We start from the raw sequence: 23,049 nt of genomic DNA on the forward strand, positions 1-23,049 counted from the left end.
ATATATATATTCAGGATCCTGTTACAAATCTTTTCAAAATTGCTGTAGGTAAAATGAGACTTTTTGCTTTTCATTCAACCTATAAAATTCTAATAAACAACATGGAATTATGTGAGACGTGGTAGGAGGAACAAAGAAAAAACGGTAAACATGCGTCGTGTGGTTTAATTGCATTCAAAAATATACGTTAAGGCGCATTCCCCATTCTTGCCCAGGCAGCGTGTCTCCTGTCTCCACTACTCGGCGCTCCGCTGGCTGCGTCTGGCTGACTGGGAATGGTGTGTGGGGGCTGCACGCTTTATATTTGGAGACTCCAAAAGAATCTCGGCTCTCTTTCATGTGCCGACTTGGTCCAATAAAACACAGACTGCCTGCAAGTGGTCTAATCTCGGCGAGCAGTCAATCATGTTCCCTCGGCGGTAGAAGCGCGGGTTTTGGTAACCGCCTTCTCCCCTGCTTTGGAGAGACGAGAGGAAACGCTTGCAGCGGATCAAAGGCAAAGGAGGTTCTCACTCTCGTACTCAGCGCAGACTGCCTCCACGCAGACGGCTGAAGCACCGGGACATTGCAGATTTCTGGATTTTAAAAAAAGCAATCAAATGATTTTCTATTCCAACCCAATGCAGAGAAATGGGTAAACTTCATTCTAAACATGGTAAGTTGTACTGGTTGGCAATCAATGTGTGGCTTGCTCATGAATGTAGATCTACTTTCGCTGAGTACTCCTAATGTATTTTTGTTTTCTCTTTTTGTTCCTCATTTGTTACAAATAGCTACAGTTTGTAAACCAAGGGAGAGTCCTGAAGGTGAGTTGACAAATTGGTTTTATATGTCAATCTCTGTAACCACAACTTCCCAAAGAACACATTTCTCTCCAAGTATTGTTGAATCTTTGTTTTTTTGTAACGCTTTAAAGCGAGTGAGTTTTAGCACTGTGCTTTTCTAGGGGGAAAGTCGCTCATATTTAATTTGAATATAATTTATAACTTTAACAACCGATATTACGAAATATCTAGTGATGGTGTGGTGTTTTTTTTTTGTCCTGACCATTTTAGGTGATAGCTTTGTAGTAAATGCCTGTTTGGCAAGGAAAGGAATCGACGACTGGATCGTTAAACAGAAATACTATTGCACCGGCTCGCGTCTGGAGCAGCAGGATTGTGAGCACAAAACTACCTGCCGACTGTCGACTCGGGTGCGTAAAGTTCAGTTCTGTCTACATGCACTGGTTATGTTCCCCTGGCTTGCCATTTGAAACGTGAATGTTTAAAATTGAATGAAGAATGTTATTGTTAACATGCTGTTGTGGGGAGTACTCTCTGTCCCTTTGAAACATTTCCAGTCGTCACTAGCGTTTACATCAATCGTTGTCATATCGACTTTGTTTCATTTTTAATATCTGAACTCTTTGTTGCCTTCAGAATCGAACTAAATGCATACAGAAAGATTTGTAATCTAATTTTTAAATAAGTGCCAGCATTGCCAATTATTATTGAAACGACTGCGGTGAGGCTGGCCAATTCAACATGCCCATAAAAACTCGTTAGTGATTTCGCTGTAGGATTTAAGTGATACGCAGAAGTTTCTGTTGGAGTAGATGGCCATTTAAGTTTCTCTTTATCATAATCCGTTTTCTCCGAATAATAGTATCCTGGGATTTAAAGAGAACCCATAGTGTGATACTTGTTTATGTAAGTAGGCTGCATTTAATTTTCTGCATTTAAAGTAGCCTACTTCAACGTATTGAACGAAGTCCTTACATTTAAATTGTGTCTGGCGAGTTCGAGCTCACATTTTACTTGCTCTTCTACGTTAATGGCCATTGGAGTCGATATCCTGTACTTTTAGAGGACTAAAATGATCGAGGCAAACAGCATGATATAAAACGATGATGCCTGTGCGGTGCAAATGATCGTGCTGCCCGGGAACTTTTCCCTTTGGTCTTCTTTGTAATCGTCATTAGGTGTGTTTGCTGCTTTTAAAAACATCAAAAGCATTCCTATAACTAGGCAGACTTACTTATACTTTTTTCAGGAATATTGGACACGTTTATTGAGCTGTTTAACTATGTTACCGTTAAGTACTGCTTGAATGGTTTAAAAGTGTTTTTCTGACATAAAAACCAAACAGTTTAAAACTAGCCTTGCCCAGGCGTTTGTGGGCTACACACTTTAGTGTGGGTACAAGTGCATTTTTGCTTATGTTTGCCAGTTGCTTTGACATACTTATCTGATAATGCTTATGCAAATGAGTTCTAGGAAGTATCACAGTGGATGATCCAGATTTTTGTGGGTGTTTGAGAGTGATTTTTTAAAAAGCCAAATTGCCAGTTGAAGCTCTGCTTTTAGATAGACACAGCTGGTGATGAATATAACATACCCAGATATGTAAGGAGGTATGAAAATATCTGAAAACTGTCATCTGTGGAGAAGTACTGCAACATTCTCCAACTTGCTGTCAGCTCATTTTAAGTCCATTCTGTAAAGTTAATCATTTTACTATGACTAAATAGATCACACTTCTCATAACCACACATTATGCTATTTTTTCAATCTGTTATCATGAGACAAATATCCCAGACTAACTTTCGAAATGCTTTGGTAAAATATTAAATTTAGTACAGTGCATATCATTTCATCATGTGGTCAGTTGTTTCTATCTGCCAATAGAGTGATCAGAGAGCATTCTAAGTTTGCATCAGTGGCAAGGTCATATCTGTTTTGTATTTATTGCACTGGTAAACAGGGCAGAATGATGTGTTGTCTAGAGAAGAAATCCTCTGGAATTGCTTCAGAAAAGACTTAAGCCTCTTTAGTTGGCAGTGCTTCTCAAAAGCTGCATTTTGAGGGTTCAGTATTTATGACTGCTCCCACAGCTCCAAAGTGAAACGGGATGCTCAGTTTCTGTCTCCCCCTGGTTAGTAGAAAACCAAGATGTGTATTCAACACAGACGTTTCTGAGTCTCTCCATTGCCCTTGCTTTTTGGTAATTGCAGTTCTCAATCTCATTCTACAGACTCAGGCTGACCGCAAGGGTTAAAAAGGTCAGGGGCATGATTGCGAATCTCTTTCTATCATTATTAATGCAGGAGTGCTTCAAAGTCAGGAAAATCCTCATAAGCTTATGGTCAAATCCTTAACAAGTGCTATAAATGCACTTCCAGTCGGGTTCTGCAGCAGACCGGAGTGCTATGTTTCTGCTCTCAGCCTCCTTTTATTAATGCCACCTGTTGAAAGGCCTGGGAAGGGGTGCGCTTTGGGGAAAGCCGTTTATCCCAGTTGTGATAGGATAGAGGCCTGGGAAGGGGCTTGGGTGGGGGCTGGGGGGGTGGTGGTGGTGGTGGTGGTAATGCTTAGCATATCATGGGACTGAGGGAGACGGCAGACTGCAAAGGGGTGTGGGCTGGGGGAAGGGCCATGGAAGTAACGTTTGAGAGAGTGGAACGTCTGACGAAACTCGATTGATGCAGTTTTCCTGAGATGCCACACTATCACAACTGCACCTGACCAGATATACCACTGTTGGTTTGTAAACAAGATTGTGCTACTTGGCAAGGAATAATCATGTTTAGGATACTTTCGGATACTATGAATGGCTGTGGTAATTCCCAAGGGTAAGCACGCCTACTTCTAATTGATGGACGTGGGCTCAAGGTAAAAGTACCATTGCACCGCATATTGGCCAACATACTGTCAGCCTCGGACAAATTGCTGTGGAAATCCCTTGGGCTCACCTCAGGTACCGCTGACCTGCAGCTAGAGCAGGTCAGTGGAAAAGCAGCTCAAGTATCAGGGGTGCCTGCCGAGGGGCCACGTGTTGCACACACATCCTCTCAGAGTTGTTAAGCCTCACACATTTCTGGCCCTTAAATAAACGTCTTGATGTTGTAATACAAACTGCTATCTCCCTGTAATGTCAATTCATAGTTTTGTACTGTGTCTGTAAGCATTTATTTTCTCAGCTCGGCTGAGTGCATCACACAAACATCTGAAAGAGTGGGATTGTTTTTCAGAGAATGATTTTTTCCCCCCCTTCTTAAAAGGTGTGAAGTAAGATGTGGAGATGCTGGAAAAGGAACCCCACTGAGAAAATTGGGCAATTTAGGCAATTTGGACTCTCAAGGGTTCTGTTTTATAAATTATTGAATGCTGTGGAGGTAATGGCTTTCACAGCATTATGGAAAAATGAACAACGTAGAACAAAATGGGCTTCTGACTTAAATATACATATGAACACAATTTCAGTTCTAGTTTTATTTGAACAAAGACGTTTTAAAACATGGAATTTTTTATCAACTAGAAGTCCTTTTGGAATAGCCCTGGCAGTAGTTGTCAGGCTGTGGTATGTGTTCAGATGAACTGATACAAATAATCTGAAAAGGATGAAGAAGGAAGTCTTTGTTCAACTTGAAATGGGGAAGACAGAGAAGTGTGCAAAAAGTTTCTGAAATGTCTGGGGTTCAGTGAGAATCGTTTTAAGTTTTTATCAAACCTTAAAGTAAGTCAAGGGACCCGCAGGGGTACGATGAAGCTATTGCATAGAGAAAGTATATTTTGGTGGAATTTAATTGGTATGTTTCTAGGCTGCTATTTCTAAAAGTTATAAAATGAACACATTTTATGCAAGTTTGATATTTGGATCATTCTTTGCTCGCTAAAAATTACATTTTCTGTTAGGATGCATGTCTGAAAATTTTTCACACACTGGGAATGTTGGGGACTATGTCTCCTGAAAATAACATTTTGAGAAATAAATGTGTTTTGAATAATTGATTTACTGTGTAGTGCTTTTTTTATTACCTCTAATAAAGTGAGGAGGTGGGAGTGGTTATTGGCTACAGGATCAGTTTAACTGAGTTAAGCTGTATAAATTTTACCCCAAAGACAGAGATTACAAATTTCAACATCAGCCATAAAGTTAATTTTTTTTGGTGCTGGCATCTCATACTGTCATAGATTCTACAGTCTCATCTTGCAAAGGAAGAACATATGTTTCTTACCAGTCAATATAAAGGATTTACTTTAATTTATTTTGAAGATGTTTATCAGTATGTGTAGCTATGTCTATATATTCTGGGATTTTTGTTTCGTGATCTTGAGTTTTAATGTTTTTCGGAAATGTTGAGCTCAGGGCTTTCCCCCATGAGTCAGAGAGCCCTGTGACCTCAGCAGACTGGTGTGTGCGCAGGGCTGATATTAGGCCGGTCCCGTGAGGTTCACCACAGGTGATCCCGAGCCCACCACTCCCCCTCTAGCCCCTTTATTCCATCCCCCCATCCCCAGCCCCCAGCAAGGGAAAGATGTTTTTGCACCATGGGAAGGCCTTTGGCCCGGTGCCTGTCTGTCGCAGTGCCCCAGCAGGCCGTCTGGAGGGAGGGAGTGGGGACCACGTGGGAGACGGGATTGTTTCCCAGGGCTTTCACAAGCGCAGCGGTCTACCCGTTCACAACTCATGTTTTCCCACCAGGACCTCTCCCATCATTGTCCCACTCCTTGTCTTCGTACAGTATGGCTATTCCTTCCACAGAAGGCCCGTTTGTCCCTTTTTGGGGTTTTCTTTTTTCCCCTCCATCATTACTTTTTGGTAAATTTGTGTCGTGGTCTGACATTGAATAAGTACTTACCCCCAGCCCAAGAGCTTTCAATTAGCTGTATGGCTCTTGGAAGCTTGAAAGACTTTTCCCCACCCCCCCTTCCTTCCAATCATGGTATACTCCCAAGCTCCTTTCTCCTGTTTCAGCTTGCTCCCTGCCTCAGCCTTCGTCTGGTTCTTACATTTTATCTGCAGTGTCTTTAAATGGTATCTTGGACTGTTGTCTGAAAAAAGGGCCTTGAGTTTACCCTTGTTATGATTTAATATTTATATTCAGGTTTTGTAGAAAAAAACGCACCTATTCAAAAACTGAACTCCACAGAAATTGTTTAGTCAGACATATCAAGCAAACATCAAGAAAATGGTCTAAAATGTGTCTTGCACATATTGTTCTGGTAAGGAGGGGCTGTTGCCCAGCAAGCCACATGAGACTTTTAAAACAGACTGAAGTGTAGGTAGTTATACAGCTTCTGAGCTTGCTATGTATTACCAGTTGTGCTAGGTGGTTTAATGTTAGTCACACATCATCTGTGGATTCCAGAAATAAAAACGGAATATAGTAACCCTCGCCAGTACTAGTAAATCACTTATAAGCAAATATATGTTTAAAATTACAATAAAAGTATTTATGTTACACAGAGAATGCAATCTCTTTTTTTGTTTGTGGAATGCAGTGTGACTTTGATGCAGCTTCATTGGTAAGGGTCAAGCCTTGCATTCACTTACATGCTTCACAATATAGTGGATCATCTATGGTTAGCCATCAGGCCCATTATCTGAAGCTATAAATTCCATTTTAATTCATTACATTGATCTTCCTGCATCATTGAATGGAGTTAAATGATTTAGTATCTCATACGGATTCAAAGGCCTCTGACAGAATTGCGTTCTATTAGTTCTTTGTGAACGTTTTTACAGTTTTGCAGTATTCAACAATGAAGAAATAAAGGTGACATGATTGTCATGCACTTTTGAATTAGTTAACATACTACATTAGTATATTAGTATCTCAGTGTATGACTCACAAGTGACAAGTACCCAACAACACATTCTCTTGAAGGTAGTGAGTTTTTTCCCTTCAACTATATTACTGGCAATAGTACGCATTGTTTCTCAACTTAACACACATGTTTTCAACATCCGATGCTTTCAGCTGTGCTGAAGAACATGCAATCCTCTGATATACTCACAGCCAGTGACTGTTTTTCACACTATGAGTCCCACAATGCCCCGCTGTGGAGGGCAACCGGTGAACAGAGGATAAGTACAGCTCCTACTGACATCACCTGAGGAGCTCATAGGCACGGAAAGAGTTGTTAGAGGTTCTTGTTAAACAGTGCTGGGTGCAGTGAGGGGACCTTCTCCAATGTACCCCACCCAACAGTGGCAGAATTGGGCCAATTGTGTTCTGTCACTGCGGATTCCTGGTCATTGTTGGCTAATGCCATGACAAAAATTCAATTTGCAATGTGTAAGTGATGTAGAGTTCAGCCTGCACTTGGACTGACACATTTCCCCGGGTGCCCATGTTGATTTTGTCAGGGAGTGGGCATGAATTATTTGGGAATTCCCAAGGTCAAACTTCCAAGTCCACACTCTCTTGGTTCATGGGTAGGAGAAGCTGTGCTTCACTGAATTATCAGATGTGCACAAGCAAAAGAAAGGTTAATGAATCGGAGATCATATATCTGATTTCTCACAACATGCAAAAAGAAAACTTTGAAGCAGTCAAGCGTCTGGCTTTCCCACATGTTATTTTTCACTTGGTAATATGCCATCCCTACCCCTGTCCTGCAGTGCAAACATCATCAGCCGCAATGTTGGAACACAGATTTTTGGACGGAGGGAAGCTCTTAAAGATTTTTGCATGTATTGCCTTTGCTGCCTCATACAAAACACAGGGCCTTGTGCTTTCCTCCCCCATATTTCCCCACTAAGCACTGTTGTCAAGGAGCCGAGTGTACCTTTGATGTAGGCTCCTGTCCCACATTCTTGCCTTTTCCTCGCGTTTGCTGGTAAACTCTAAGACGCATCACCTTCATGAAACAGAATTTCCTATCATCCACCCTCCTTCATGTTCTCCCCCCCTCCCCCTTGTCATCCTTCGCTTCACTCCCCTCACACAAAGCTCCTGTTGCTGTTTGAAAACACTGGGAGAAGTTTTTTGTTTGTTTTCCGAGAAGAAAAGTGTTGCCTTTGGGGAGAACGACACAGCTTCTGGTCAAAGGAGAGCTTTGATTTTTCTCCAGAGAAGAAAGGGAGCAGCTCCTGAATAAATTATGCCGCCGGATTGGGAGGGACCTGGAGCGGCGGATTGCCGTACTGTTACCTGCACTATCACACGGCATATAAATGATTCAGTCGGGGGTCGTTCATTGTTGCAGTCGCTATTGATAACTTAGGTTTGGTGAACTTGCGAAGTTCTGTCGCAATTGCACCTCAATCAACAATGCGCATTTCAAAGCTGTTCACTCAAAGAAATAATCACTGTGCTATGAGATCCCCCTCGAGTTTTATTGTTCCCCCAACACGACGCGGCTTGCGGAACAGTAGTTGATCCGGCACTTAAGAGATTGCGCAGGAAAACGTGAGGGACTTTGCTGCAGTCCGCGTCGCAGCGCTGCTTTGCGTATGCATGAGCGCACGTCTGCTCTGGAAGAATAGCGCTGGGGTATCTGAGGCGCGGCAGCATTGAGTGGAGCAGCGTGGCGCCTGTGCGTGTGAGGGAGCGCCGCGCGTCTGGGCCCGGGCTGTCCGGATGCGCTCTGGAGATCAAAGCCTTCCCGGGGAATGCGCGCAGAATCCCCCGGGGATTAACGGCTGGGATTTCAGCTTCATTTTCCAAAATATCCACACACTGCTGCGTGATCGATTTTAGAGAATATATGTCTTCTTCCCGGGCACCCGGGCACTGTTCTTTCACAGGGCTTTTCTCTGGTACTTTTTTTGTACCTGGCCCTCAGTTCGTTGTTTGTTCAGGCTTCATGTCAGTGTCGCAGAGCTAGAGTACCAGTTAAGAGTGTTGTGATTTCATTTGCTATTTGTATGGCTGTTTATTGCAAATGATCTTCCTGAGGGAGTTTGTTTTTGCTTTGGTGTTAAAATGGAGTCAGCACATCTGATTACAGATGGTCTGCAGTTTATGAGCATATGTATAGCATATGCATTCAGATCATATTACACAGATTGTCAAGTTAAACTGGACTTAATGAAACTGACTGTTGCTTTGTTATTTCTTGACTCCATTGACTTGACTTTTGATGTGCTCAGTGTGTGTATGTGCGTGCGTGCGTGTGTGCGTGCATGCGTGTGCTTGTGCATGTGGGGGTTTGTTCTATATGCACGTGTGGCAGTCTGCTGGCTGTCCAAGGCTGGATGTTGAAGACCCCCACCCCCCCACCCCCACCCCTGATTTTTCATTGTTTGGTATCCTGTTGGGTAAAAAGTTTGAATGTTTCAATGAAGAGAGAAGGCAATGCTTGCTGTGAAGTGATCCCTGCCTTTTGAGCTGTAAGAATACCATGACTCTGCAGTTTAGAGGTGTTTGAAATGGAGTGGACTATGCAAGGAAATGAAGGACAGCTACGCCTGTGCTGCTGGAGTTCATTGCGTGCCATGCACGATTTCTGCATCAGCACAGCGCCCATTTTCTGACTGTTTAAGTGTTTAAACTGAATAATTCTCTCTTGTTTGTTTATCCTGTTTCCCGAGGGGTTGAATTTCAGTCCCTGTAAGAAGCGCTGCATAATTTGAAAGAGCAGTTGGAGTCACTGCCGATTTATAAATAGGACATGATGCCCGTCTGCATAGAAGTAGCTGTACATGCTTAATTCTGCCCATTTTATTCAAGTTGTGTCTGTTTACTTTGTTGGCAAGTAACTACTAACTCAGCTAACTCAGTGCTCAATTTTTATTCTTATTTATTTAGCAATAGTCTTTTGTGTGTAATCAGAGCATATGGTTTTTATAGCTTGTTGTAAAACATCACTTATATTTAAAATGTTATACATTCTAGACTGGAACAGTAATGGGCCATTTGTCTTCCTGACAATGGAGGGAGGACACACCGTGTAACTGATGTGCAAGCTTTGTGCTTCCTCTGATCTGTTTGCTTATCGTTAGGTGTTTGAGCAGGTGAGAAGGGTGAATATTTGAAAGGGGATGTTTTGGGTTTGAGAAGCTCCAAATGTGAGACCCATTCCACTGAAGCAATACTCCCGTGTCCAGGTGTGTTTACTGTTGGCAGGTGCAGGAGTAGAGCAAATCCTTCATGTCAATCTCTCAACAGTAGTGGAAGGGGTCCATTTATTGCCATTTTCTTTACCACTCTTCACAATTACAGGATGCACAACAGATTTAGAAAAGGATAAACATGGCCAAAAAGCCTTGTCAAAAATGCACAGCATCAAGACCAGATTGTCTTCAGTGCTTCATTCACTTAATGTTTGAAACATAGAGGTAGGGAGCACAAACTTGCAGCAACAGAATTGTTATTTTCTGTTTTCTGAGATGCAAAGGACACCATGGACAGCACCAAGGTGGGGTGGCAGTAGGCCACACACAAGTGGAAAAATTGAGATCAGAAAGAATCTCACAGCTATTAAGATTCATAGGAAGTGTTAAGAAGCAGAATAAACAGTCTCAGTTTGACAAGAATAACGGGGAGAGAGAGACAAAGGAGATGAAAAACCACAAGTGAATTATTCTTCTTTACCTGGCTGGAAGTGCAAGGGCCAGTGTATTTTTACATTCTGTGAAGATGGGAAGTGAGGGACATGGCTGATGACATGACGCGTAGGTAAAGTCATTTCTTCATGGATTAGAATTTGAAATATTAAGTAGGAATGTGAATGAACAAGTGATGCAAATAACCATTTCAATCAGGAATGGCTTCCCATTTCAAATTAGAGTTAGCTAGATTATTTGAACAGTCTGTAATGTAGACTGTAGGTGTAGATTGCACTGCAGTTTCACAAGAAGCAAATTGCACTGTGGGATTATTGTTGTCAATGGGAAAGGACACCACATACTGTATCTGGGACATCAGTGCAGAACCCTAATAAGGGCACTGACTTCAGGAGTGAAACAGTCAGAAGCCAGCTGGCAGAAATACTCCAAATTCCCAAAAAGGGAAGAAAACAGTGCATTACAAGACAGATAAAGAGACCTGATTTCAAACCTTTTGCACATACCATGCTATTCCCCTTAGCATCTTTGTCCCTTTACAAGCTGGCTGCCAACTGGTTGTTTTTCAAACATTGTGGTAATCTAGGCAGAGGAAGTATTTCTAAAACCTCTGTCTCATTGACAGATGATACACTCACAATAAAAGTCAAATTAAATGTGAGTTAATGTAAGCACCTCTCACAGAAATAGTTACATGTGACCATCTTATTCGAATGCATTTCTTTGCCTCTTATATTTCTTTGTCCAAGGCTAGGCAAGAACCTCCCAAATGATAATTAAAGGGCCAAACTGTTTTAAATTGGTATATCACTGCAAACCTGGGTTTCTGGGAATTAATTATGTATAGTTTTTTTCTTAAGGCTATAAATTTATCGTTGTAGTCCTTAAGCTTTGTCATTAAGACAGCCCTTGATGATTAACCTGTTATCAAGTTAATCTTTGACATCCAAAGAATGACAAATGAGATCTGTCTTAATGTACTGTTTTCTGTCTCTTAATTAGAAAGTCTGTGTGGTGTGTGAATATTCATTTGGACACAGTGGTGTGTGAGTGCTTTAATTTTATGGGTTAAAATTAGACTGTGACTTGGAACAGGGCGGAGATATAAGCATACCAAGTGGAGCTGGCTGTTTACAGTATTGGGTCTAATTAGAACATGTTATAAGGGGGACTGAGGTTAGTGCCCACACAGGATCCTCAGGCGGATTGCAGAGGGAGTTTCTGGCCAATGAGTGAGACTTGTGAGCAAGGTCACAATGTGGATGATAGATCTGAAGGCAGGCATCCAGCAGAAACAAAGGCATGTTTCAGTCCCTTTGCGTGTGAATGCATTTCAGACGATTTGTAAAGTGAACATTCATATTGTCTATGAAAATGTGATCCTCCATTTCTGTTTCACAAAAAATTATGGAAATAATATTACACAACTGAATATGAAATATCATTACACAACATAATGCAACTTGTTGATACATGGATTATCAGTTTAGACTTCAAGTGACTAAAATTCCAGACCAAAGACTAACTGTGGAACATGGACAACGTGTATTATTGTGTGTATTAGTGGTATACAGGACCTCTGTTTCATTGCAGATTTGAATCGTGGCTAAGATGGAAATGCCCATGCTTGAAAGTGCTGTTTGAAGCTTAGCTGCATGTTCCTCTCGTGTTTAGACTGAGCTGTACATGAACTGTTCTTCTCTATCACCGATGAAGTGAAAATTCTCCATGTGTTCAGAAATGATAATAGGCTGGAAGGAGTGGAGCAGGCGACTACGTGCTGATTTCTATTTAATGCGTCAAAGCGTGTCTGCCATTTGCTGCTGGTCTGAAATCTTAGTTATGATTACAAAGCATCCCTTAATTCCTGGTGTTCTTCGAAACTGACAAACAGCAGCTATTCCTCACCGTGTATTTATTCTGTAGTCTGGTGGTGTGTGTGGCGGGCTAGTGTAGTCTCTTGCCAGACAATCTGGTTTAATATCCATTGTAAATCTTATCCACACAGTAGGCATCAGGCATCAGCTACCAAAGTTGTCATCTCTTTGCCTTCTCAGTCTGTAAAACATACTGTAGTGGTAAGCATCACTAACTTCTCACAGGTATCTTTTAAGTCAGTAAAAGCACAACTATATATCAGATACGGGTATTTCTGGTACTGTAGTTGTAATTTTGAAGGCTCATATCACTCAGCCTAAAGGTACCCAATGTGTCTTCAGCCTGTATATAAGATGCCCACCAGACCATATGAGCCAGCAACTTTACTTTTGTGACCTCCATTGAACATAATTATAATATGTAGAGTACCATATTGACATACATGTTATGTTGTAGGTGTATCATGTACAGCTCTTTCAGTGTTCAGTCTAGTACATGTGCATGTTAACCTGTCGGTGGCCATCTTGAGCATGGCGAAGGGCCAGCCACTCCTAATTGAAATGCACAGACTTGACTTCAACATGGAGAACAGCTGTGAAATGTGGCGCCAGAGGTAAGTACATTCGAACGTTATCATTAGTTATTTATGTATACCCGTTCCTTGCTGCACACGTCACCGAGCGTGTGTCTCATTTCGGACTTTGGGGAAGTCTGCGGGTGCCGCGAGTGTTTGAAGTGGTTGGTAGGGGTCCAGCTTAAAAGCTTGAGGTGTATGTGCTGCGACAAGGCAGCCCTCTGTGGTTCTCCGTCCCGACGGCGAACAGCTTTTTGGCAGCGCACTGAGGGAGGCCCGCGCTGGAGGAGCCCCGCTTGTCCTCAAAGGCGGCAGTGTTTATTTCTGCGCCGCTGCAGGAAACCGTGCCCCCGGCTGTGAAGGAATTCCTCGGGATGAAGAGAAGCCCGTGGAGTTGACCTTGGCCGCGTGTACAAAGCGGGCTGCTCTGTGCTTTTGCTTCTTTCAGACCGAAATGGGAGAACAGCTGAGCCTCCCCCTACGTAACAACACCGTTTAGAAATCCCTTCTGAGATGGTGCCGATGATGATGCCCATCCGCCCAGCGTGACAGACCTGGAATTAAGTTATGACATCTGGCCAGGTTGTGCAAATTGGGGTAAAGGTTTCCCTATGCAAAAAAGTTACTTTTCGGAAAGGTTTTGCAGTTTTGATCTTTCCTTAGATCTTTATGGATCTGACTGCCTCCAGAGTACTAGAGTTTGCATACTGTGGAGAAAACAGAAATGTGATGAAACACATCACAATTCTATTTTGTAATGCAGCCTAATGTGGGATGTGGTGGGCTTCATGGAGTGAAGTAGAGAAAACCTCAGACTGTGAAGTTGAGGCATGTAGTGAATCAGTGAATATGAAAAATCCTGCCAGTGGACAACTTTTGAGACCAGCTCCCAGTGCAACTTTGAATCCATTGGAGCCCATAAGACTGAGGACACTCTTGGGTTTACCTTTGAAATCATAGCGTGGCTATGATTTCAAATGCAGCTGAAGTTTCCTTGCTCAGTGGAGTACTTTTGTTTGAAAAGCAGAGGAGGTGTAGATGAAGGCACTGTGGACCAGAACAGAGAGCTTTGGGACTGAATCATGCCCTGGATGATGAACTCCTTAAAGTAGCTGTTGCTTTCCCCTCCAGCCCAAGGTGTCCCTACCCTTTCTGCCACCCTTTTTCTGCAACCCATGCAGATTTCTCAAGGACCACTAAAATGATTGTACTGCTTAATATTTTAGGGGAAACCCACAATACCACATCTCATCTTGTTCCTGTTTGTCTCTCGTCTCCAGAGTACACTGTGAAATTGCTGGCTGTTGTGAATTCAAATTTTACACCATAGGACATGAAATGCCTTAGCACACACAGAGTGTACTATGTGCAGCTCAGCTAAATTTCTGGGGTCTGTTGTGGAGCTGTTTGTGATCAGGATTTTTTTTTGATTCTAGAATGAGTAATGCTGTCATTTGCAAATGTAATTTCCCATAGATAGAGCAGTAGGCTTTGGGCTTCATATAAGCATTATATTACCTAGTCTTAGATTACTTAATATTTAAGTCTACAAAAGATTTCCACATACCTTCTGTAAGGTAAACAATTGAGGGGTTTTCATTATGGATACCTACTATAGTAAATAACATTGTGTATTGTAATGAGGCTGACAGTGAAGCTAGCCTTTAAAAGCTGTTTTTAGCACAATATGGAGATGGATATAAAAGATGCTGTAAAATTGCCTGTGCTCGAGGGGAAAACAGTATCTGATTACAGTGCTGACTAATGACCCATCAGAGATGAGGCGTGGCACTGGGCATATGGCTCTCTCCTCCACTCTACTTTTCTTGTGTAATGAACTCCACTCACATTAAAATGGCAATAATGCTGTGATTTGTTGCTCTTGGCAGACCAAGGGACCTGTAAATCAAGTTAAAGTGACAGACAGTCTCCATTCCTTTCCAATCCCCAGGTCCTGTAGGAAAAGAAGCTCCCCAGCCTGGATTTATTTTCTGGCTTAGTCTTCACCAGAGTTGTCCAAGGGGAGTTTGTGTTCCTCTATAACCTTTTCACTGCTGGAGCAATTTCAGGAGACAACAGAAAACATCCAATTTCTGTTATGATTTGAAAAAAATGTAAGATACTTAATTAACCTTAATTACCCTGTTTGCATATATTTATGAGCCAGTGGACACTTTGTGTGAAGGAACAGATTGGTTTCAATGTTATGCTATTACATAGAGATGTTAATATTCTCAATTTGCACAAATGTGCGAAAAAATATTGGCCAAATGCATATCATAATACAGCACGAGATTAAGTCAGCATTTCTCAGAAGTGCTGAAACACTGGGCTGTAAATCACCAATGATATTCAGCTTTTATGATTTAGCGTTTGAAGCCGATGATGTAATGGTACTCAGTGGTGTTAATCCTTGGTGAAATCACTGAATCACTTAGTCATTCCAAAAAACCAAGGTCCTCAAAGAAGAGGGTCAGTTGGCTCTCTGCAAAATTGAATTTTGATCCATTGTAGGTGCACAGCTGTGTACATGAAAACACATGTTTGCAGAAGCGATTCTCACATGCATATGAATTGTCAGGGTGTGGTGCTTTTGACAGGTTATTAATCTGTGGAGGAGTGGAGTTTAACATTCTGAGCATGCGAGACACATTTTAGAAATTTACACGACCACCAATGGCAGCTGCATCTGTTGAAACATTTCGCAGCTTGTCTGTTGAAGTAGAGACAGGGAAAAACCCTTCATACAGAATGGCCTTGCAAGAAGAAACTCCTTATGCTGACCAAGCAGAGCCTGCTTTGTGTATGGAGTCTTCAAGTTGCTTCCTTGAGTTTGACTGTTAATGGATTCCAAATGCTCAGTTATAATTTCATTCCTATTGCTAAGAGGAAGACGAGTGGGTGCACAGTGACTGAGGGGCGCCGGCAAAGCCAAGTCTGAGGGAACCACAGGAAGGTGTCCCATCATACAGTAGCTGCAAATTATGTGGCGCCCTGGTTTTGAACAAAACTGCACTGAAGTTACAGAAAAAAAAAAAAAACAACAAAAAAAATAACATTCATTGCATTGTGGGCCCCATGAAGCCATTTCAGTAAAATACATTTTATTTCCATGCATATAGTCAAACCTCCAACTGAGCCCCTCTCCAATACGAGCTCTTTAATGTGTTTCCATTGCATTTTGAAACATTGACATCACTACAAAATACTTAATGGACTGTGGGACGGCAAAAAATTCCATAGAGCTTCTACTGAGCTGGGTCAAGCCTCCTTGCTCAGATTGACAAGTGAACTGGGTGGGGGGGACATAGTCTTTAACTGTTTAAAATTTTCTCAGGTTTTATGCATGACAGAAACACTAGAATAATGGAGACAGATCTCAGAAACTCGTTTCCAAGTTGTATGTTGAGTCTTCTGTAGTAAAGTGCTTTAAGTTGTTTTGCATATGTTGTTAAATTTAACCCTGTGTGTAAACTTTCTGTCTCTATGCTCATGAATAAATTTATGTAAAATTTATCACAAAATAGGGTTCAACTCTGGGTGGCAGTATAGCATAGTGGTAAGCAGTAGGACCCGCAACCAAAAGGTTGGTGGTTTGATTCCCCGCTGGGGCACTGCTGCTGTACCCTTGGGTAAGGTGTTTAACCTAGAATTGCTTCAATAAATATCCAGCTGTATTAAAAAAAAGTTGTAATAAAACAAGTTGTAACCTATGTAAGTCACTCTGGATAAGAGCGTCTGCAAACTGCAAATAATGTAATGTAACTAACTGAGTCCAATGCTCTCTGCCACTTGTAAAATCAACTCAACTTAGTAATGCATAGACTTGGGGAGAGATGCAGAATTAGTGAGATCTGAGAGAGTGCTGCAGAACAGAGGTGACCACAGCAGTGTATGTAATTCAAAAGTAGGCAGTAGGATCTGTGCTGAGCTGTGTACGCTCATTGTACTGGGGGGGAGGGCATCGGTGGGAGGTAGGGTGGTTGTTAAGAGAAGGAAGCCAGGCTGGGAGGGAGAAGCCAACCTTGCAAAATCCCCCCAGCTGCAGTGTGTTTAAAGGGGGGAAAAGAAGGAGGGGCTCTCGCCCGCTGCGGTCTTTAGTTTTCTTCTCTGGTCCTCTCATCAGGATACTGAGAGTCCTCTCAACAGCGTTCTCGCCAGGAAACCGAGGGACCTGGGTCTAATTAACTCATTCCAGTCAAGCGCAGTGTACACAAGCACACGGGTCACTGCACTCCTGATGTCCCGATCCACCAGGCAAGCTCAGGCGCTGAGTTTTGTCGTTGACTGGCTGTGGCCTACACATTCCCCTCTTCAGCCTGAGTTGGTGGGAACAACCCCCTTGACAACTCATGGCTCAGACTAACTAGCTGCTAGGCCTCGTCATGTTCAGCTGCGTATTCTAAATCCAGTTGGAGAAGCCAGAGCGTGGAATCTGTCAGCTTGAATAATCCCCTGTTAAGAGGTAGGTGTTGCTTTTGCAGGGGAGCAGACAGGTGTGGCCATGGATCCCTCGGTGGGTTTTCCCCTCTCTTTGTGCATCAGATGTGGCTTTTCTTAAACGGCGAGGTGTTTTCCCGCATTCAGGAGCAGCACAACGTACCCAGTGTGCCTCTTATTTGACTCTAAATGTGATGTGATAGCGGGCCAGTCACGCCTCGGCTCAAACGGAGGCCCGACTCCAACGAGGGCTGGCCCAGGATCAGTGTGAGCTGTCATCGGGGACATAAATCGCCAGCCTGGGTGGCACAGTGGGGGAGATGGAGGCAGCGTAATCTGTGAGCCTTGCGGGATTTTCCACACACGTCTGCACACTCCGGCTCACCTCTCCACTGCTCCGTGACAGGACCATTCTCCAGTGTCGTCAGGCCCAGCCCAAAGCGCTCACTAGTCATGCACGCATCCCAGAATCCTCGGCAGTCAGCCGACAGACGCCCCATGTGACAGCCACGTGGTGGTCAGGGTTGGTCAAGCCAGCCACTGAGCTCTGAATCCCGCTCAGTTGGAGAAGAACTATTGCAATGCACTTCGGACCCTGCCAACCTTGTTTTTTTGACTCACTTTTTCCCATTAAATGAATGCCCCACATGAACATTACCTCTTGGAATCTACTCTTACCATTGTTGGGTTTATTCATTTTTTTTTTGTCAATATGGCTCTTGGTTGTCCTTTATTGGTTATGTTCACATCATGGACCCGATTTACTGTTTGCTTTGACTGCCAAGTCAAACAGCCCAGGAACCTCTCCAAGAATTTTGTTGCAGTGCTGTAATGCTGCACACCACATTCCTCTGTAAGGTTGAGAAATAAATGACTTTTTGTTTGTGAAGAGGTTCTTAAGTTTAAAATACACCAGGGGCATACAATCCTAGTCTTTAAAGCTTTGAGGAAGCTCTGAAGATTCTGGCATCTACTAAAACTGAAATGCTTTATACTTTGGCTTCCAAAGAACATTAAATATCATGTCTGGAAAATTGTTTTAGTGCTCCCTGATGTTGAAGAAGGCGCTTGTTTATGTGCTAACTGCCTTTCATGTTGCATTAAAGCCTCCAGCCAAAGCCAAGACTGCATGCCTTCCCTTAGAGAGCAGAACTTGGGGAGTTCTGCAGTTAAACACATGAAGGTCTTGCTGGAGTTTGACATTAGTACCTCATCTTTTCCTTTACAGTATTTGCATCTAGTGTTGCATCTACAGGGTATTTCATAGTCATAACCAGGTTAGAGAATGCAATTTTGAGTGATCAGCAAGGAATATACTATGCAAAGGGACTGAAAGACAGATGAGAAAATGCTGCTGTTTGAATGGAGCAAACATATATCACAGTTTTGGTTCAGAAAGGGAATGTCTGTCCTCCAGATAAAAGTCATTAGAATCAGTTCTTGCGATTGTGGTCTTCATGTTAGTTACAGAAGCTTGGTTGCCTCCTACTGCTAATTGTTCACACATTGTGTTCATTTATGTTGAATGTAATTCTTCTGTAAATTGATTTAAGATAGAACATTATAATCCCTATCTGAATTACTGAGTCTCAAAGTGACGCTGCTACCACATAATATTATTTTCCCTAGCAGGGCACTTGCATGGGTCGATTTTTCAGATGTGAATTTACAGAAGCAATTTAGGTTAACAATCTTGCTCAAGGGTGCACTGACAATAGCTCACTTACAATTCAGCCCTGTGACCCCCAGAGTCCTATTTCTTGACCACTCTATGACATTGGCAGCCAAAAAATAACGTTTTGTGTATGTGCAACTTGAAGGAAAATGCAAACGTTGACTGTTATGGTAATAATGTTGTAAGCAGATAACAGTGTTCTGATCAGTACTATACGTATCATTCTGTTAATTCTTGCTCAGAATACCCAAAATGCCACAACACTTAGTCTTCTCCAAGCTGTTTTACCATACTAAATCTCAACCCTGAAGCTAGGTCAGGATATTTTACGCCATGTGACATCAAGGTACAAAGCTGCTTATTGGTCAGCTTCTCACTGATGTGCATGCATGCTGCACTTAAACAGGCTATGCTCAGGGCAATGGATACGTATTTAACCAATATACTTATGCTGAAATCCTCAGCCTTTGTTTTACCATGTCTATTTATGAGAGAGCCTGGAGAGCAGTGCTGTCTTTGAACTAGGATACCTGCGTTGGGATAACAGTGGCTTATATCTCCAATGCCAAGCACTAGGAGCCAAGTCTGAGCCTCTGTCTCTCTCTCTGAGGCTTTGCAGTGGTGAGACCATGTGGAAGTAGAAAGTGCAGTCAGTGCAACCAGTTGGGTTGTTTGGTGAGGGGCAGTAGGGTGCAGAATTTGCCATGCAAGTATAAAGTGAAGTTCAGGGGACTGGGACATATATCTCAGCAATTAATTCTCCTGTGATGATCCCACCTGCTAAAAAGGGTTTACCCATCTTCAAATGGGTTATTTCAGCTCTTAAAGTGTTAAAGTGTATTATTACTGAAGGGGCTAGCCATTCACAAAGGGTGGTACTTTAAAGAAGCAAAATTAGCAAGGACATTTTTCCATGGTTTTGTTCAATAGACTGACAGTTAACTTGACTGTTGCTACACATTCCAACTCCTTTTCTGATCTCTTGTGAAGTTGGCTGATTGTGAACTTATCACTATATATTACTGTATAATATTATATTTGCAAGCTTGCTCTCTCTGTTTTGTTCAGTTAGCCAGTTGTACAGTTGTTACTGTTTGAACTCATATTTTCCATACCTTGCGTGACAGAGTGTTGGAGCACAGGGAATAATACTTTGAAATCACACCACACAGATTCCGCTCTGCTTCATAGCAGTTGTCTCCAGTGTTTGTCTTTGTTTAGTGGCCAGTGCTCTTCACCTCCTCATGGTGAGATCACAGGAGAGGGCAGACCGAAATGAAAATGAACTCCGAAGTTTGCTTTTTCTGAGGCCTGTTTTGAAACCCCAGATGTATATTTACTGTAACTTTTGTTCAGCTTCTAACAGTGATGCCAAGAGAAAAATCCCAGAACCAGAAACGATGCTAATAATACAGCTGCCATCCATCACCGCAGACAACAACCAATTAGCACATTCCTGTTTCCCAGGCCTCATGTTCTTGGCTAACCCCTTCATAATGTGGGGTCATTTATCATCGACAGAGATGTGTGTCTGTGTGTGTGTGTGTGTGTGTGTGTGTGTGTGTGTGTGTGTGTGAAAGAGAGAGAAAGAGTGAGAGGGAGTGAGTGTGAGAGCCGAAAGCCCTGGTCCTTGTTACATTATGGTGTTAGACGACAGGAATGCTAATTGATAGTTGAGATTTTGTGGAGATCAGCGGGCTCGGTTGAGGCTTTATGCTAACCGGTCATTGCGGTTCAGAATTGTTCCACATCCACAGTGAAATCGGTCGGGTGCCACACTAAGATTCACAGAATAAGTTGTAGGTCTGTTACATTTTCGGGTTCTGAAGGTGCCACTTCGGTTGCTGGATGAGCTTGAAAGACTTCTCGTTGGGCTCCCTGGGTTAGTGGTCTGACCTCGCTCACTCAGCCTTGCGTTCTGATTGAATCTGCAGAGAGCAGGACTTAACAATTGCAGATTTTTATGTTGCCATCCATTTTCCTTGCCCTATTTTTTACATAAATATACACAACTCATGATGTATAATTAAAAGATTCATGGCAGTATGTGTAGGCTGATTTTAGATAGAGTAAAGTACTATGGTTGGATCTCCATGGTGAGTCAGATGTAAGATGTCAGATGCATCCATGTAAAGGGTGTCACAACACAAAACTGCACCATATGCCCGCATCCGTGCAGTCCTAGGGTCTTGTTTATGAAGCGATGGTACTCTGATGTAATCAATCAAACTATTTCATTTAATGTTGCGGGAGCACTGTACAAAGGATTGTCTAACGAAACACCCCACAATGTTTCTGGTACACAATGAATGCACCTAGTTACATATAAAACAATATTATATGAAAAATATGACAGATTAGCTCATCAGAGTAAGAAAAAATAGGTGGTCTTTTGAGAGCCAAAGGTAAAACTTTTCAGAACCCTAGTGCCTGCTGAGTGTCTCAGAAGAAATTGCCTGGTTGTAGTTTTCTTGGCTGGTGGGGCCACCCACTTTGTAGTAGACCATGTAGAGATTAGCTGGAGCTGTGATAATATAATAAAAACTGACCTTGACCTCTTTTGATTAAAGAAACTTCTCAAATTTTCCCAATTCCTGTATTTGATGGCTTTGGCCCTCCATTGAATGGAAAGTGATGGGTGGATGATGTAGTGTGACTTCATTGTTTGCTTGGAAAGATCCTTAGATTAGTCTCTGTACAACAGAATTCCTGGATGGTCACCCTGTATGCTTTCAGTTTTGTTTGCACCATGAATTTTTCTTTGAGTAATGGTTAATGTAACATCTACTAACAGTTTACAGAGCTGTTCGTGATAATGATATTTGCTATGTGGGAAATAAAAAAATGATACTAATGCTACTGAATCAAGGGTGTTGCTAGGTTTATTAGATTAATATAAGGCTGTTGCCCTGTTACACTGGAGGACCTGAAATGAACGTTTTGGTTTACCAGCTAGGGTGGCTGGTAAATTCACCAGCCAAAATAATTAATTGTGAATCAAGGTACATTTTCACTGTGTCATGCAAGGCGCACATCTGTATGGTAGCAACAACATATGTTATTAGCTAAAACTGCTGGTCAGCAAGATACTGTTATAACTAAAACACCATAATGTTTGCTACTACTGCTAGCTAGTAACAGAAATGATCTAATAACTTTTCTCCACTGGTCAGGTTACAGACTGACTCTAGACTAACTGACATTGTGACCCTCTCCATTGTCACTCAGCCCTGTCTGAACCTATCTGTAATGTTGATGACCTAGACAGCTTTTACCTCTTCAAACAAACCTGTTCAAGTGGACGTGTCAGTGATGGCTGTGTCACCTTCCATAACAATATACAAGTCTATTCAACATGCAATTTAAGTTGAACATTCTGATTATATTCTGAAAATAACAGGAAAAGTTGAAGGGATTAATTATTTCTGTTACAGTTAGGTTACCCATGATACAAAGGGAATAAAGCTATCAATATATGTGGTCTTTTAAATACATGTAATGAACAAATACCGATATAAACCATAGTTTATAACGACACTAATGTTAGTGTTTGTGCAGATGGCCACACAACTTGGCGCTATATCCAGATATTTAAGCTTATAGTTTAGAAACAGTAATGAACAGTTATAAACTATGCATAATATGCAATACAGTACCTTCTTGATCAGATAATGACTGAGAAAGCTCAAAGGGAGCTTGCTAAAAAAATGCTGAAAGTGAAGCAATGTCTCTAGGCTCTACCTATTCTAGTCATTTATTTGCAAACAGTGTTTAATGCTTACGTTTAACATTTTGTTGCCACCAAAAGATGTCAATGACTAGTAGCCATGGTTTGTGACTGCCCTTTGTTTTGCTTTTTTAATAAAATGTTCTCCTTGAAGCCATCCAGTACATTAAATAAAAATATTGCATATCAGATAACTTTCATAGTGAAGAATGCACCACCTCCTCAGCGCTGTGTAATGAAATCCCCACCCATTTCAGATGAACTCCAATTTATAATTTACAACAAATCAGTTGCCTATCTTGTATGATGGAATGTGTCATAGGCCAGAAAATGGACAGCCCAGTGGAGACAAGCTGTAACTGCGGAAAGAATCTATGAAGTTGGAATGAATGCTTGAATAGCCACTCAGAATCTGAGAGGGATATTCCCTTCTTCCAATGGCATGTACTGTTCTGAACAAGGTCTTAATAAAATCTG

General features: G+C 42.1%; 1 protein-coding gene across 1 annotated transcript in view; it reads left to right on the plus strand.

Annotated features, from left to right (window-relative positions):
- The first annotated feature begins 347 nt into the window (after window positions 1–347).
- The window catches only part of LOC118788130 (protein naked cuticle homolog 1-like), a 38,645-nt gene continuing 15,943 nt past the window's right edge, over window positions 348–23,049 (plus strand). The window contains exons 1-3 of the mRNA XM_036544008.1: window positions 348–655; window positions 774–806; window positions 1,056–1,195. Coding sequence (XP_036399901.1) covers window positions 631–655; window positions 774–806; window positions 1,056–1,195 — 198 coding nt within the window. The 5' untranslated portion in view covers window positions 348–630. The remainder of the gene's footprint in view (window positions 656–773; window positions 807–1,055; window positions 1,196–23,049) is intronic.

This window comes from Megalops cyprinoides, chromosome 13 (genome assembly GCF_013368585.1).
Source record: "Megalops cyprinoides isolate fMegCyp1 chromosome 13, fMegCyp1.pri, whole genome shotgun sequence".
NCBI classification, from domain to species: Eukaryota; Metazoa; Chordata; class Actinopteri; order Elopiformes; family Megalopidae; genus Megalops; species Megalops cyprinoides.